The following is a 17,177-nucleotide window of genomic DNA, read 5'->3' as shown; positions in this document are numbered from 1 at the left end:
TTATGCTAAATGAAACCAATTGTGTCGCAAATTCCTCGGTAGAATGCAGTAGGATGTGGTTACCCATACTGAAAGAGGAAGTCAATAGAAAGAAAATACCACGATTAGTAAGTCAATAACATATCGAGTTAGTACAAATTTTATATTTTAGTATTACTTATTGTATATCTATGTAATATTAATATTATTTATAATTTAAACATATTAAAGTCAGAATTTGGTATTAGTTTTTTGAAGGTAGATTAAATGTAAGACCAAATACTTACGATGTCGGGATAGTATCACGAGGTTTTTTCCTGGTTTTCCCTCGTGATTTACTATGGAATCTCTAACGCGAGAATTGTACTGTCATCGTTGCATTTGGTTGTCTTTTTAAAGACAGATCACATGCTATGATTTTTTTGCGACGGATATTCTTGAGTTGGGATTGATTTCATGTAATCGAATGAACTATCTTTTAGTAAAGTCGTCCCAGGAACGCAACTCATAAATATTGGCGATATCATTTTAAAGTCTTCTACTTTAAAATGTATAATATACGTCTGAATTGCCAATATAAATGAGTCAGATTAAATAAATTATTAGAAGAATTTTTTTACTTAGCAACAACATGTTTGTTGTATTTGACAACGAAACCCGATTTGGGCTTCGAAACGTTAATAAATTCATTTTTTAGTAAAATTGTGGCTTATTTCCCATAAAAAATACGTAATTATAAAAATGCCACAAGGAAATAGCTTCAGAACAACATTGAATCGTAATATATGATTTTTTTCGAATCCTGAGAAAACCAAGTATTTTAGAAAAATTTAAACGCAGGATGCAAGATTACATTATTACCGAGAGCGGAAAGCCCCGTAGAATAAACAAGCAGATTCTATTGAATGAAATATTTGAAATTAAATATCACACTTCTCTTTTATTTTCAGCCCTGTAACTTATTAAAATAAACATTATAGAAGTTTTCAGGGACTTTCAGCCCTCGGTAATAATGTAGTATTTCATTCTGAGTTTAAATTTTTCAAAAATATTTATTAGTTTTCTCAGGGTTCGAAAAAAATGATTACAATTAAAACACATTGAGAATTTTGACATGCGTCAAAATTTTGCATTAACTCAATGTAAAATTCTGAACTGTTGAATTCCAGCTTCCCTAATAATTATTGTACATCAAAAGACATTAGAAACTATTTGTAGAGGATTGAAATCTGTATTGGAAATAACTGTTAAAATTGGTCTACGTAATTAAACATATTCCAAAATTTTGTAAAAATGTAATACATTTTAGTTTTCAGCCCAAACTTAGGCCACACACAATGCAATAATGTTCACATTTTTGAACTGTCAATATTTTTATTTTATCATCTATTGTTTAAAAACAATACAGTTGATAAGATATACTACATTCGCTCTCGCGAGATTTTTTTTGAGACATTCGGAATAGGAAACGTACAACACAAAAATTCCTACCTCACACTATTAACTGCTAAAATCAACTCAAATCAACATAATCTTTCATTAAAAAAAGAAGAATTATTAGAAATAATGGGAGTGTCTACTAATCTCATAAAATTTTGTGAAGTTTATTTCTACAAAATATTTGTATTTTGTACAATAAATAATTTTCTCATTTGCTATCAATACATTTTAATGGTTTAAATAAAATAAATATTGATTGGCCTAAGGTTTATGTTATTTTTATGTCTGTTTACTATTAATAATATTGGATATGAGCAGGTGCGTTGGTTTTGCAGTAATTTCCAGTCACTTCTGACAACTGAATTTTTCAAAAAAGAAATTACTAACGTCAGTGTCAAAAAAAATCTCGCGAGAGCGAATGTAGTATACCCTCAGTTGCGGAGAAAGGATTAATAATAAAGATTTTTTTATTCAGTCAATGGTGTGAGCACTGTCAGTTAAATAGTAACGTGTGGCCGTACTTTTACACGCATACCTATTGTGGCAAATGTATCACATTTTTCAAAATTTTGGAATGCGTTTAAATCATGGTTAGGGACGTATAAATAAAGATGGACCGGTTTATTTACATCTTTACTTGAAGCCACGAGATCGTCACAGTCATAGCCACAAATCCTTAATTTGACGTTGTCATATTATTTTGTTTTCAAGTCAATATTTAAAATAATTTTCAATTTTTAGTATAATTTACTTTTAATTTATAAATCAAAATATATTACTTAGTTACTAGAAACCATTTCTAAATATACTTATTCCGCAACCAAGGAATTAAAAGAAAAACATTAATTTTTTAATTATTAAATGAAACTATATTCTGATAATTTCAACTATTTGTGAAACTTGGCACCACTGGTAATATCAACCAATCATAGTGCTTCAAGAAGAAGGAACGTGGCGTCTCGTGTTGTTTACGTTTATTTTGATAATTTCAGAATTTCTTTATTTATACGTCCATGGTTTAAATCATAGAACAATTTTAACTTTTGATTTTAATACAGATTTTAATTATCTATAAGTATTCTCTCATGACTTTTGATGTAAAATAATTAGGGAAGCAGGAATTCAACAATTCAGAATTTTACATTGAGTTTCCTATGGCCCTTTTTACGATTCACCACCCGGTATAAGATAAAATGTGTACTATTTGTCTAATTATTTCATAATAACACAAATAATACACATATATACACAATAACACACATTCAATGATCGAAAATCATTTAAAAATATGGGAATGTAAACTCTTGTGACGTAAAGTCAAAAATATAAGTCTCCCCACCACCGTCGGACAAGACAACCGTAATAGGTGCGTTCGCGGGTACAGTTGACAAATTGTCGCCGACAATTTCTAACCTCACTTAATATAAATAATATCGTTAATAGATAGATAAACAAGGTTTATTTACTTTTAATTAATATTAATAAATAATTATTAAATTATAATAGGTAAATATACCTTGTATATCTATCTATTAACGATATTATTTATATCATTTTAAAGTGCGCATGCGTTTTGCTGCTAATTTGTCGCCGACTAGTCGCCGACAGGCACCCGCGAACGCACTTAATAAAGTCTAATAACCGTGACCCACACCCTTGTTTAAGTCTGGTATAACCTATTTTATGAATGTCAAAGTCATCCGAGACACAAATATATTAGGTTTGTTCTAGCAAACAGTCAAACTAGTCAAAAACCGTCAGCAAACAGTTGGTCAGTGAGAAAACATAATACGGTCACCAGTGATATTATCCCCTCTACTCGCGCTGGTCCACTATTCGCTGATGGTTTCAAACGGTTTGAAACTGATGCTAGAACAAACCTAATATTTTTTTATTTGTTTTGGGAGTAGGTATACAAGAGGTATTGCGGCTATCGAAAAAGTTGATAATTTAATTAACATGATGGAAAATACACGAAAAAGGAAAACTTTCAAAGAAAGCAAAAATTCCTTTTCAAAATAGACTGATAAAGAATTCAGAATAAAAATCCTGTTTCCAAAGGATGATGTAAGGTTTTTAGAAAACTTAATAGGTGATTCAGTTATTGTGAACAATCGAGGAGGAGGCTTATCCTCCACTCTACGAGAAAAATAAGGTCTTTATTTTCTATATGTATTCACAATATTCTTTAAAACATGCTGAAATTAACATATTTATATTGCATTTATAAGTACAATAAATCAATTTGTTTACTTTTTCTTCACTTTCCCATTTAGTACAAAGTTCTCTTTTATTTGAAGCCATTTTATGAAATACTCAAACTCAACATACAAGATAAGAAATAACGATTTATTAAAATATAGCAAAAAATACAAAGGCCATCAAAAAATTATGAAGTAAAATTTGATGTTGAAAATCTACATTTTTTTGAGTTTATACGACTCATAAAGGAAAAAGCAACTGCGGGTAGTTCATCAAGAAATGACTGAATTTGGTTTGTCAATTATAGAGAAAAGTCAAAATTGACATATTTCGCCCAATATATCGTTGTTTTATGAATTTGTGTAGAAGATTGCGCCATTGCCAAACTATTATTTCGGAATAAAATGGGAATACTTATGACTAACTTATACCGAGTTTATTGGTAACAAATTATTTTCGAATTATTTATCTACCTTATACTTAGGATAACTATTCTAAATATAAATACGGAATAACCTTAGAATACGAGTGTTTTATTAGTAAGGCAGTTAGTGTTTAAAATACATAATCTTATTGAAAACATTACTAGTCCTGTCGCCAGTGGGGGTACAACGGCCTCCTTAATTCAGATGGACTTACCCAGGTTTTCTTTATGTATTTTGACCCGTAGAACACGGATTTTTTGGGTAACAGTCGATCCGGATGTCGATAAGATTGTTATAAACAAAGAACTTGAGGAATCACATAACAGCGATTTTTCGCAAAACAAAACATTTTTTTGTATTTTTTGGGTCATTCTAAGCAAAAAATGTGTATACAAATTTTTTCGTAGGATGCATAGTTTTCGACACAAACGCGGTTGAACTTTCAAAAAATTGAAAAATTGCATCTTTTGAACCCGAATAACTTTTGATTGATAAATAAAATAGCAATTCTGCTTACCGAATTTGAAAGTTCAAGTCAAATACTATCGGTTTTGATTACTTTCATTGCTAAAAATTAATTTTTTTATCGTTAAACAAAGCTATAAACACATAGTGATTGAATGATATTTTCAATGCATTTCTCATTTGAAATCGAACGAGTAGGCGCGCATACAGACAATTTCTACGTAGATTACGTACATTAAAACGCATGCATTGGGAACGGGAAACACTATGTGTTTATGGCTTTGTTTAACAAATAAAAACTTAATTTTTAGCAATGCAAATAATCAAAACCGATAGAATTTGACTTGAACTTTCAAATGCAGTAAGCAGAATTGCTATTTTATTCTTTAATCAAAATGCTATTTTATTCGGGTTCAAAAATTGCACTTTTTCGATTTTTTGAAAGTTCAACCGCGTTTATCTCGAAAACTATGCATCCTACGAAAAAACTTGTAAGATCATTTTGTGCTGAGAATCACCCAAAAATACAAAAAAATGTTTTGTTTTGCGAAAAATCGCTTTTATGTAATTCCTCAAGTTCTCTGTTTATAATAATCTTATCGACATCCGGATCAACTGTTACCCAAAAAATTCGTGTTCTACGGGTCAAAATACATAAACAAAAACTTGGGTAAGTCCATCTGAATTAAGGAGGCCGTTGTACCCCCACTGGCGACAGGACTATACATTAAAACGCAAATAACTTGAAAACTACTTACTCTATCGCATTGAGACAAAGGATGATATTTACGTTAAAAGTAACGAAGAATCAAAAAACATGCTGAAATGATTATTACGACAGTGGCGTAGATTGTAAGGGGGCAAAGGAGCGAAAAGGAAGTATATATCCATACAGCACTCCTCTGGTAACAGCGCAAAAATATCTTTTAAGACTAGTTAAAGTACCCTAGCATGTGTAAACTGTGTGTCAAGTTTGAACAAAAATTATTAAAAGGTGCTTTAACCATGGACTAAAATCATTTTAGAACATTTGTAATAAAACACTCTGTATCTCGGTAAGGAAGAATATTTTATTTAAGTGTTTTGGGTTAAATTTTCGTATTTTGTGCTAAGTTTCTCCAGTTACGATATGGACAATTGTTAATGAAACACCCTGTATACTGACCATAGACTCATTCTTTCCGCTGCTGAGACGCTTCCTAGTAAAAGTCATAGCGATAGCTAAACGATACGATAAACGTATAGTCCAGGGCGGATCTGTTTTGAGATGGACGTTGAGAGGTGACTCAAATTTTTTTATAGAAATTGCTTGAAAATAAATCAAATAATAATATTTCAGTTATCCTCCCTCTCAAAAAGGTCCGGAACATTGTTTAAATAATCAAAATGTCAAAAATTGAAGGAAAAATTCGATTTTTTTCTTCGTTTTTCGATTATAACTTTAAAAGTATTCATTTCCGAGAAAAGTTGTACTGACATAAAAGTTGCGTATTTAAATTTCCTACAATATAAAATTGGTTAAAATTTTAAAAAATAGTCACCCTAGTTTGAAAATAGCAATAATTGCGAAAAAAACATACAAAAACAAGTATTCGCATTTTACGTTTTTCAACCATTTATGCTACACTTAGGACCTTCATATTTCACCCGGAAAAACTTTATGATACAGTAAAACAATACTGTAAATTTATTTAAGATCGGTTTAATAGATTTTGCAAAATAAATTTTGCAATCCAGCTTTCGCAAAAAAAATTCATTTTTTCAAAATGTTACAGGACTGAAAATAAAGTAGATAGCAAGTTAAATTTTTTTTTTGCTTATAGAACGGTACTGTACCTTTCATATGCAATTTTCAAAATTAAAATCGATTAATTACCACGGCGTCAGAAAATTTTTGAAATAAACAATAATTTTTGGTGCTACGCGCAGGACAGCGGTGTTCGATTCACACAAGTTGATTTCCACCAAAATTTCTTCCAATCTTTATCTAATATATTATTTTCTTACTCTATATTTTGTTGTATTTTAATATTTTAATTCCACAAAAATCAAACTAATTTTATTATTGTTTGTGAAATATTGTTTAAACAATTGCATATGTTTAAAAATAATAAACTTTTATTATTTAAGTTAAAATATATGAACAAATAAAGTTTTTGCTAATAAAAGTGTTATTTCAAAGGATAGAGTATGTGTTTTTATTTTGCAATAAACAAATTTATTTATTTATATCGAAATGTAATAAAAATTAAAATGTATCAATCATTATCAAAGGTCATTGCAATGCCCAATCAGAGCAAACTATCCGCTGTCCTGCGCGTAGCACCAATAATTATTGTTTATTTAAAAAAATTTCTGACACCGTGGTGTTAATCGATTTTAATTTTGCAAAATTGCGAATGAAAGGTACAGTACACTTCTATATGCAAAAAAATTTTCAATTTGCTATCTGCTTTATTTTCAGTCCTGTAACATTTTGAAAAAATGAATATTTTTTACGAAAGCTGGATTGCAAAATTTATTTTACAAAATCTGTTTAACCGATCTTAATAAAATTTACAGTGTTATTTTATTATGTCATAAGGTTTTTCTGGGTCAAATATGAAGGTCCAAAGTATAGCATAAATGGTTGAAAAACGTAAAATGCGAATACTTGTTTTTGTATGGTTTTTTTCGCAATTATTGCTATTTTGCAACAAGGGTAACTATTTTTTAAATTTTTAACCAATTCTATATTGTAGTAAATTTAATTACGCAACTTTTATGTCAGTACAACTTTTCTCGGAAATGAATACTTTTAAAGTTATAATCAAAAAACCAAGAAAAAAATCGAATTTTTCTTTAATTTTTTGACATTTTGATTATTTAAACAATGTTCCGGACCTTTTTGAGAGGGAGGATAACTCAAATATTATTATTTGATTTATTTTCAAGCAATTTCTGCAAAAAAATTTGAGTCACCTCTCAACGTCCAAATGTACTAATATTTTTACAGATGCGCCCTGGTCTAGTAGTGATCACGCTTATGACTCATTTCGAATGGGAATAGCTTTTACCCACTTCAGTTCACTTTGTATCGGTTGAAGCGCCATCTTCGGTTGAAGCGGTTGATGCTTTAGTTTTGCGTGATAACTCGATGAAAAATTTTGCAATATAACTTTCCACTCGTAAGTGCCTCGAAGAAGGGTGTAGTAAAGCGTAGGTTTTTTTTCTTCTTCTTCTTGTGGAATTTATGGCTTTGGTGAGAACCAATTAGCTTTAATAATTGTCAGAAATAATATCTCTAACATAACAAGTAAATAACAAGCTGAAAATGCGAGCATTATCATAACGAAAACTTTGTTTATTTACGTATTTTAATTCATAATTCATAATATGGAAAATTACTATTATGAACAGTAGTTTAGAATTAATAATTATGTTTTAATGTGCAATTATATGATGGTTGCATCATAAATGTTGAACATGAAGAGCTTTTTATGAAGAATAACTTTTCTTCGTCAAATTAAAAATAAAAGAGTTATAAATGAAAATGTTGTTGGTATCCATAATTTGAGAAAAATCTTCAAATATTTTTTTTCCATTAGAAGGATGTAATTGCACATATCAGACCATAATTTTTTTATACCAAACTATATTATTTCATATACTGTCGGTTCGCTAAATTCAGACACAACTGGTTAGTGATTTTAGTCAATAATTTTGCCAATTTGTCAAAAAAATAATTACTAATTAGTTAATAATTACTAAATAATTAGTCATTTTGTCAATTTTGGCAAAATTCGCAAAAACAAAAAAAATTACCTACTAAAATCACTAGCCAGTTGTGTTGAGTTTAGCGAACCGACTATATTTTAATTTCATAGCAAATGGAACAGTCCATTTATCATAAAGGGGAGGCCGTATACTCGAATAAACCTTTTTAAAGCTGTTAATAAATTATTTCTTTTAAAATATACTCAAATTGTATTTTTGAACATCTTATTTATTTTAAATAATAATTAAATTCACTATCAAATGTCATTGATGTTTTATTAATACTTAATTTAAAATTTAGTTTGACATTCACGAAGTTTCAAACTCAAATGTAAATAACCTACGCTTTGCTTAACAAATCGAGATTAAAAAACTAGCTGTTGTTCTGAAGCTATTTTCTTGTGGCATTTTTATAATCAAGTATATTCAAATGGGAAATAAGCCACAATTTTACCTAAAAATGATTTTATTAACGTTTCGACGCCCAAGTCGGGTGTCGTTGTCAAAATACAAAATAATGTATTTTGTATTTTGACAACGACACCCGACTTGGGCGTCGAAACGTTAATAAAATCATTTTTAGGTAAAATTGTGGCTTATTTCCCATTTGAATATACTTGATTATTAAAAAACTAGCCTACTTAATAGCAACGATTTCAGCTGGACGTGTAGTGTGTCGGCAGAAAAATAAAACAATTGTGACGTCACATTTTAAACTTTGAGGTCGATTATCTCGAAGACGGTTAGAAATATCGAAATGCCGTTTTCAGATTTGGATTCAGAAGAAAAAACTACATAAGAATCCATCGATAAATCTGATCTGAGTATCGCAGGAGCGGCAACGCAATATCACACACACTTTTGCGAATTTATAAACAAAATGTTTTCGTTGAAAATACTATAAAATAAAAATGTGTTGTAAATTCGTATTTAAATTCGTTTTGTTAGATAAAGTCTAACGCGCGACTGATTATGTGACAGAAAAGAGCGCGACTGTTCCCGGGTTAAGAACTTCAATATTGACGAGGTACGAGTGAAGTTTGTGACTACAAAAAGTAATTATTGTTCTTCTTGTGTGTTTTTCTATGGCTCCTTGATTTACAGTACACAGCAATGATTCGTTGCCATTATATTCGGTTCCCGGTATCTTATTTTTAATATCCTCAAGTCAGTCTCAACTCCATCGAACCACAGCTAATTCGGGGTCAGCGTTTAATCCATATATGTAATGTATTTTATAATAATAATCCATAAAGTTATGGGAAACTAAATTTAATATAAAAATGTCTTAAGAACTTTATAATAAATTAAATGTATTTTTTGTTTTAGCTGCAGAGAGAGCGAGAGACGTATTAAACGGCAGGTACTTCGGAGGACGCATGGTGCAAGCATCCCTCTATGACCAAACGTTATTCGATCACAGTGATTTCTCCGGTTAGCACGTTTTAGACCAAAGACTGTTTTAATAAGTGAAAATTAATATTTTAAAGTTTTACGTTCGTCAAAAATCGTAAAAATATAATTTTATTATATTTTTGATTATATAGTAAAAAGTGATTTAAGAATATTGTTTAATAATATGTTGATTTATTATTGACTCAATAATCTCTGTATATTTGATATTTTTATGTACATTTTCTATTTAGATGTAAATAAATTGATTATAGTTATTAAATCTTACGTTTTTTATTTATTGATAGATAGATTATTGCAAGTAATGTAAAGAAAGCATCTTGAAAGAAACTGCCAATGAATAAATAATTATCTATACTTTATTTCACGTTAAGAATAGAACATTGCGAAGATAGCCCCATGTATTTCTTATGAACGATAGAAGCGCGCCGATGCCACGCTGTACTGATTAAAATGAATCGTATATCGGCAGTCGAGTAGCCACCCGTGCGCGAGAGGTTTGTTAACACTGATCTCTATAAGCGTAACGTTATATTCTTAACGTGAAGTAAAGTATAGGAGCAACCAGAAGTACGAAAAGCTGAAAATTGATAAAAAATTCGAGAAAAGAAAAAAGACAACACAGAGCATAATGCTCTGAATATTGGGAAGAGTGCTTTAAAGAATTTTTAGCAGAGTAGAATTTAACACATTCGGTGCCCATCTTGAACAAGCGCCACTTGGATTGTACCACATACTTAAATCATTTATTTAGTAACACAGTGTTACTGACGCCACTTATGCGTCATCAGTACCTTTGATAAAACCTTCGTGATGGTACTCCTGCGTCATGGGCACCGAACGTGGAAAACAAGATAGGATTGCTGTGGTAGGCTCACAAGAAATTAAAGATGTATGTTAACACCTAAGGAAGAACAAAGCACCCAGACCGGTGGATATACAGTCGGAAAAATGAAAGAATACCCATGAACGATCATATCAAGCACATATTTTGGATTTGCTGCCTTTTTCTATAAATAACAACCGAGAGAGATAGATTATTAAGTGTTGTCTACTAAGCAAAAACGTTATCCAAGACAGACGCAGTTACATATTTATAATTGTGAGACGGCGATACAATTGTTCAACGTAGTTATATTAATTTAGTAGAAAATTTAAACTCACACTTGACTATTTCTGTACTTATTAGAAAAACATTCAACATCAGTAGAGATAATGATTGTATAAACTACTATTCGAGTAATCGTGCTGGTCAACTATAATCTGACAGATTCAATTTCTGTCACTTTGACAGTGAAACTGGGTTAGGTTCGGTAGAGTTTATAAATTTTAATAATCAGTCGTATTTACTTGAATAAACTCCGCTCTTTTAAAAGCTATTTTGATATTATATTGTATTTTTGGTTTGGTAAGTATTTATTTAATTAAAATAAGTCAATAAAATTTGTAAGTAATCATCTGTCAATTTGGTTAACTTCTGTCTATGAGTTTGCCAAACGTGTACATATTACTCTGACTTTTCAATCATAGTGTATACGCTGTGAGCTCGTACGTAGAGGGGATATTTATAAATTCGCGAGCGCCAGTAGTGGCAAGTCTGTAAACGTTTACCGGAAATTTGACATAAATGTCAAAGTGATTAATTTAAAATTAAAATCATTAATTATAAAAAATATTAGTTGGTCAAATCTGTGATATATATTTTTACCTTAAATATACTTACGTTTGAAATACTGAATTAACGTTTTTTTGATGTTCCGTAATATGTACTTATAAATTAATCCATTAATCTTAGCGCCATCTACACGATAATTGTGAAAGTATCCGAAGTAAGAAATTAATATTTCATCAATAGAACGTCAAAATGATTAGCAAAATCTTAAAAAAATCTATTAAAATTTAATTACTTTTTAGCGTTGTAAATATTAAGCGATAACAATTAAATAATAAATTTAAAAATTACCGCTGAAAGCTGAATTAGTAATCCGCCAGGAGCGACACCAGCGAAGCTCACAGCGTATAAAATTACAGATTTGAGATTAGTATATTTTTACGAATGTACATTTATTTGCAGATAATGTCTGTAAAATGATCTGGATACCAAAATGATCTGAATTCATTAAGTTTACTTTCATTTAAGTCACTTAATGCAGCTGACACAAACGAATTTATTTTTTAAATTTCTGTTACTATTTACGTCCAGCAACTTTAACATGGAGAAATTCATAATACTATATTTGCTTACTCATTATTTTTGTATTATTAATCTATATCAAATAATTAATTACGGTAGTAAAAGTAATATTGATTACCAATAAATATATAGGTATTATCAGAAAAAAAATAAAATCACAAAAAATTTTTGACACATTTACGTAGCGAAAAATCGTACGGTGGGGTAGTAGCAAATACTATTGACAGTAATACATCCAACTCCCACAAAAATCTGGGCCCGGATTACGTACACTCGATACGCATCGTATCCGCCATGTTTTACTGTAGCGCCTTATGGGAAAACATGGCGGATACGATGCGTATCGAGTGTACGTAATCCGGGCCCTGGAAGCACGTTGCCACCACAGTACATGACAGAATGTCATGTCATGTTCATGAATGTTCTGTCATGTACTGTGGTTGCCACTAGTGCGCTAGCGCCACTGTCGGCTTGAAGTGAAACTACGTTGTGAAAATGTAAAATTTGACGTAAACATTCAAATTTAATTTTATAAATTTTTGAATAACGAGCTAATTTTGCTAAATTAAATTAAAATAAAAATAGTTCAAACACTTATACAAAAACAATAATAAAGCAGTTTTATAAATGTAAGGTTAGATTGCTCTGGTCATCACCGCACACCACTAGATGGCGCTATATTGTTTGCTTCCTCAAATGTAATGGGAAATGCCAAGAGTTGTATCTATTACAGTCAATTGAGTCAATAGTATTTGGTAGTAGTCACATCCGTTTTTTTACAGTATTAACTTAGTTTAGACGTTGTTTTGACTAGAAATTTTTGATTTGATTCGTATGCATATCATCGATGACGCATGGGCATTCTTTCATTTTTCCTACTGTACCTAGTGAATTTTTTAAGTATAGAACGAAACAACTATATGAAATATCTTGAGCAATCATTTTAAGAATGCATAAACGCAAGCGAAATATCCCTATGGAATGGAAACCTATTTTAGTACTATATATATGAAAGAAGATAAAAACAATTGTGAAAATTACTGAAGAACAGCTGTAGCCGGAAGAATCGAATAGAGAAAGACTATTTAGATTCTGCAGCAGGATTTCATACCGGTCAATCCATTAATGGTCATATTTTCTTCTGAACCCAAATAATAGAACAAATATGGCACAGAATCAAGAAATTCATATTGTTTATCAACCTACGGAAAACCTTCGATAACATTCCACTGAAGAAGCTAGCTGTGGCAATCAATGGAAAGTATGAATATTAATATAGAATTAATAAAAGCTATCAAAATACTATCCGCTGGGAGCGTTAACTTTGACACATGGTCACGTGGTACACTGTGGCTGTTTGTGGGACGATCTTATGTGTATTCCTTATGGGTGAATTCCAAAAACAAGAGATTATTTAAAATATTACTATTAATTTTGTACAATTGTATCAGTACATCATAAGAAATTTTATATAAATACTATATATAGTAGAAATTGTCTGATATAATACATAAATATAATTTCGATATACAAACTTACGAAGAGATTTTTAGGTTAACAGCCGTAATGTGAGGTTACGACTGTCAAGGACTTCGTAAATGTAAACAAAAGTTGCAAAGCCAGAATTTGCTCAATCTCAAAGCCTTTTTAATTCCTATAAAGTTGAAATGTTGCTTCCTCTGCAGCTTTTTCTGCTTAAGTATAGTGTTTTTAACATAATACCACCATAATTCGGTCTTAAATTTCTATGAAATATAGTTTTTTAGTGATATTCACCAAGCAAAGTTTACAAACTGGTGAACTATTCTATTTTGTATAATAAAAATGGTAATGTGCTTTGTCCCGGATTGTACAAAATATTGTGAAAGAGGGATATGTAGATTCTTTGTTGTTCCAAAAGATCTGGTTGCTGGTTGCAAAGAAGAATTTCATTACTAAGGTAAGAAAATATAGTGAAGAGGAAGAATTGAATTTATCATTTTATATGATTCACACACGGAAAGAATCTGTCTATTCTTTGTTGGTTTGCTCTTGCCACTTTGTGAATTCTGACCAACAATTTTTGTGCACAACAAAGCCAAAGGTTTTTTGACAGACAATCAACTTTTACATCCAAATTAAATGAGTAAAGTAAGTCATTTTACTTGAATATCTGTGTTGAAATATCTGTTACAATGCTGTAGAGGGCAAATCTACTTTATAGAATTTATTTTCAAGGACCCATTCTGCATATAGAGGTCCTCTCATTTCGCTGAGTTGATTTTCATTTTAGTATGATAATATATTTGTTGGTCCATTTATATTTTCTTTGTCCGCCTAGTTCATAAATTCTCAATTTTATGATGTAGATAGTGATGCCCGATTGAAATTCCAAAATTTATTTCCATTATCTCAAATATACTAAATTTACAATTAAGATGCAGTAAAAATAAACAAACCAAGACACGTTAAATGCTGCTAATAAGAGCACTCCTGAATCATAATTTACAATGTATATACACTGTAAATCCCAAATCATTATTTCCAAAGTTTATACATTGTAAATTATAATTCACAAGTGCTCCTTGTAGCATTTAACGTGTCTTGGTTTGTTTATTTTTACTGCATCTTGATTGTAAATTTAGTATAGTATTTATTGAGAAAATACTATTTTAGCTTGCCATTTTCATTATAAATTATTTCCAGTAAAACAGTCATTCTCTTTAGATATTTTATTCCAAAACATATTTATTAAGTGCTTAATTTTTTGTAATTTTGTCTTAATAGAAATACCTACTTCTTTATCTGTTAATATTGACCTTCAGGTAATTTCTTTTGCTCATATAAATACGATGTTATGTGCTGGTCTCACTCAGGTTCATTTGTATAGGCTCTGCCAAGTGAAACCTAAACAAACCTAGTTGGTAAGTAGGTTTTCTGATTTTATTGCTTAATTCTCTGTTCACATTTTTGTTAATTGACTAACTCATTTGCATAATACAGTAGAACCCCGAGTATCTGTGTATGGATTATCCGGGCTGCGGATTATCCGTGCTATGATTTTTTATTACAAAAATTGTAATTTTGAGTTTTTATCAAAATATTGTCACTGTAAATCACTCAACAGAACCTCTATACGCCGAGAAAATGACTCATAATGAAAGATTTATTTTTTCTGTTATCTTTTTATGGTAGTTACATATATACTCGTACATACATATGTATCTATTCTACATAAGTAATGCATGTTCGGATTATCCGTGCTTTTCAATTATCCGTGCCGAGGTCTGGTCCCGAGGAGCACGGATAATCGGGGTTCTACTGTATATTTGTTTGATTATTTCATTCATAGGAGATTCTGACCAATAGAAAACTACAGAAATTTGAATTAAATTGATAATTTTTGATAATTGCCCGTTGTTAAGTATATTACGTCAGAGATGCCCTTCGTTGCTACGGACATTAATGACAATTAATGGTTTAAAAATTATAGATAGATAGATAAAAGTTATAACTTTCAATCGTCAAATATTCATAAAAACTTTGTGTTTAATTGTACTAATTTGTACTTACATAAATAAATTACAATAAAATTTTGGTTTTGAACAGTTTTATTCATGAAATAATCGCAACAAATTGCACTCGAACTCTAAAATTAATATAGAATTTTTGCCCTTGTGACACAATTTCACTCGCCTTTGGCTTGTGAAATTAAAACTGTCAAAGTGTCACTCGGGAAAAATTCAATAATTTTAGAGCTTTTGTGCAATTACTACTGATAATTTCATTTATCCAATTAGGTAAAGAAAATATTTGTGGGGTATTTATTTTCTGTTAATGCTAATTTATTGATATATCAGCAGTTATGTTAAATAATAATTTCTCAAGTTTCATTTATTGGTTTAACAATTTTTTAATTTTATAGAAATATTTGGAATTCAATTAATTTAACAGAAAAGTTTATTTTCTGATTAAGGGGTGTTTCAATTAAAATATTTGTTATAACTTTTAGTTCAAAAGTAACCTGTAAATTTTTCTGTACTGCCTACAGGGTATATTAAGGTTTTGTTGGCTTGGGTGGTAGGGGCCCTTCATAAATTTATGCTGTGTGTTCTCTACATCTGAATTTCTCTTTTAGGCACCCAGGAGAAGGGCATGGCCCTATTTCAAATATGAGTATTATAGAAAATTAACAGTTCCCCAGGCAACCATCCAATGAGAATCGTAGAAAAAGTAACAGTTCCCTACGCAACTATCCAATGAAAATCTTAAGGCCATAATGAATTGTATCACCCGAATGTCATTCTCTAGGGGTGAGCAAGTCTCTCAGGCTGGGTTAATTCACCATTGCCTACTTGCAAGAGCAATTGTCAACATTTCTACAGTTCCACAGGTGACCATATTGTCTCTTTTTGGACATACCATCTGACACCCTCTGAAGAAGATCTTGGGGTGTAAATAACCCAGGACAGCACCGGAAGAAGCCGTCAGACCACAAGCTAAATTTCTTATTAAAATCTATAGCTTGCCTATAAACAGAGACAAACTATTTTTATATAAAATAACTTTATTAGTTCTAAAATGTAGATCTTGAATTGTGACCATAATAAAATGAGAAAATAAAGTGTTTATACCGAATTTCATTCCTTTTTACTTTACTGATGCAGAGGAGCAGAATACAAGAACCCATAAAGGTCTCTCAGGCTCGCTGTGTTATGTTGGATTTGTTTCTTGGTCCAATGTTGGCACTTGGAAATGAATTCAATATCTCATCATCAATATGATCACGACAATGTATTGAAATTTTGTAGAAATCAAATTCAAAATGTGAAAAATGAAACATTAGTCAGTACTTTCCAGGAGGCCTTTACCAGGACCCATTACCTCTTGTTGCAAATCCACCTACTTCTCCAGTGAGAAGTGAAGAAAAAAGTAAACCCGGCACTGCCAATGAAGCTACTCAGTTTCTACTCCTTTGGTTGCAACTATGGAAGCTGAAAATGACTTTTTGTAGAATGTCAAAGTACTTCAAGAAGCAGTAAATATTGCAAAGTAGTTGTCTTCTTGTTTTTCATTTAGATGTATTGAAAGTAGTGATGAAAAAAATTGTGCTTTATATAGTTTGTCCGCTCTAACTTTTCCCATGCGGCACAACTTTTCTGTTTTGACTTAATTTTCAAACAAATTAAGTTGAAACCTAAAGTGAAACGAACGTCGATGTGTATATACATTTTGTATATTATTTATACTATATACTACACACATCAGCATACGGTTCACTTTAGGTTTTGACTTAATTTGTTTGAAAATAAGTCGTGACGCAT

At 30.6% G+C, this 17,177-nt stretch overlaps 1 protein-coding gene and 1 long non-coding RNA gene across 3 annotated transcripts in view; both read left to right on the top strand.

The window, feature by feature from the left end:
- Nucleotides 1-9,942, top strand: part of LOC114326323 (poly(U)-binding-splicing factor half pint) — a 93,163-nt gene extending 83,221 nt beyond the window's left edge. For both annotated transcript variants that reach the window (XM_028274649.2, XM_028274650.2), the window contains exon 11: nucleotides 9,597-9,942. In XM_028274649.2, coding sequence (XP_028130450.2) covers nucleotides 9,597-9,706 — 110 coding nt within the window. In that variant the 3' untranslated portion in view covers nucleotides 9,707-9,942. The remainder of the gene's footprint in view (nucleotides 1-9,596) is intronic.
- Nucleotides 9,943-13,818: 3,876 nt separating this feature from the next.
- LOC126886982 (uncharacterized) lies at nucleotides 13,819-16,491 on the top strand. The gene is made up of 2 exons (XR_007698855.1): nucleotides 13,819-15,653; nucleotides 15,992-16,491. It is a non-coding gene; the product is annotated as an uncharacterized LOC126886982 (long non-coding RNA).
- The last annotated feature ends 686 nt before the right edge of the window (nucleotides 16,492-17,177 follow it).

Source organism: Diabrotica virgifera, chromosome 6 (assembly GCF_917563875.1).
Source record: "Diabrotica virgifera virgifera chromosome 6, PGI_DIABVI_V3a".
Taxonomy (NCBI): Eukaryota; Metazoa; Arthropoda; class Insecta; order Coleoptera; family Chrysomelidae; genus Diabrotica; species Diabrotica virgifera.
This window is presented reverse-complemented; position numbering and strand designations above follow the sequence as displayed.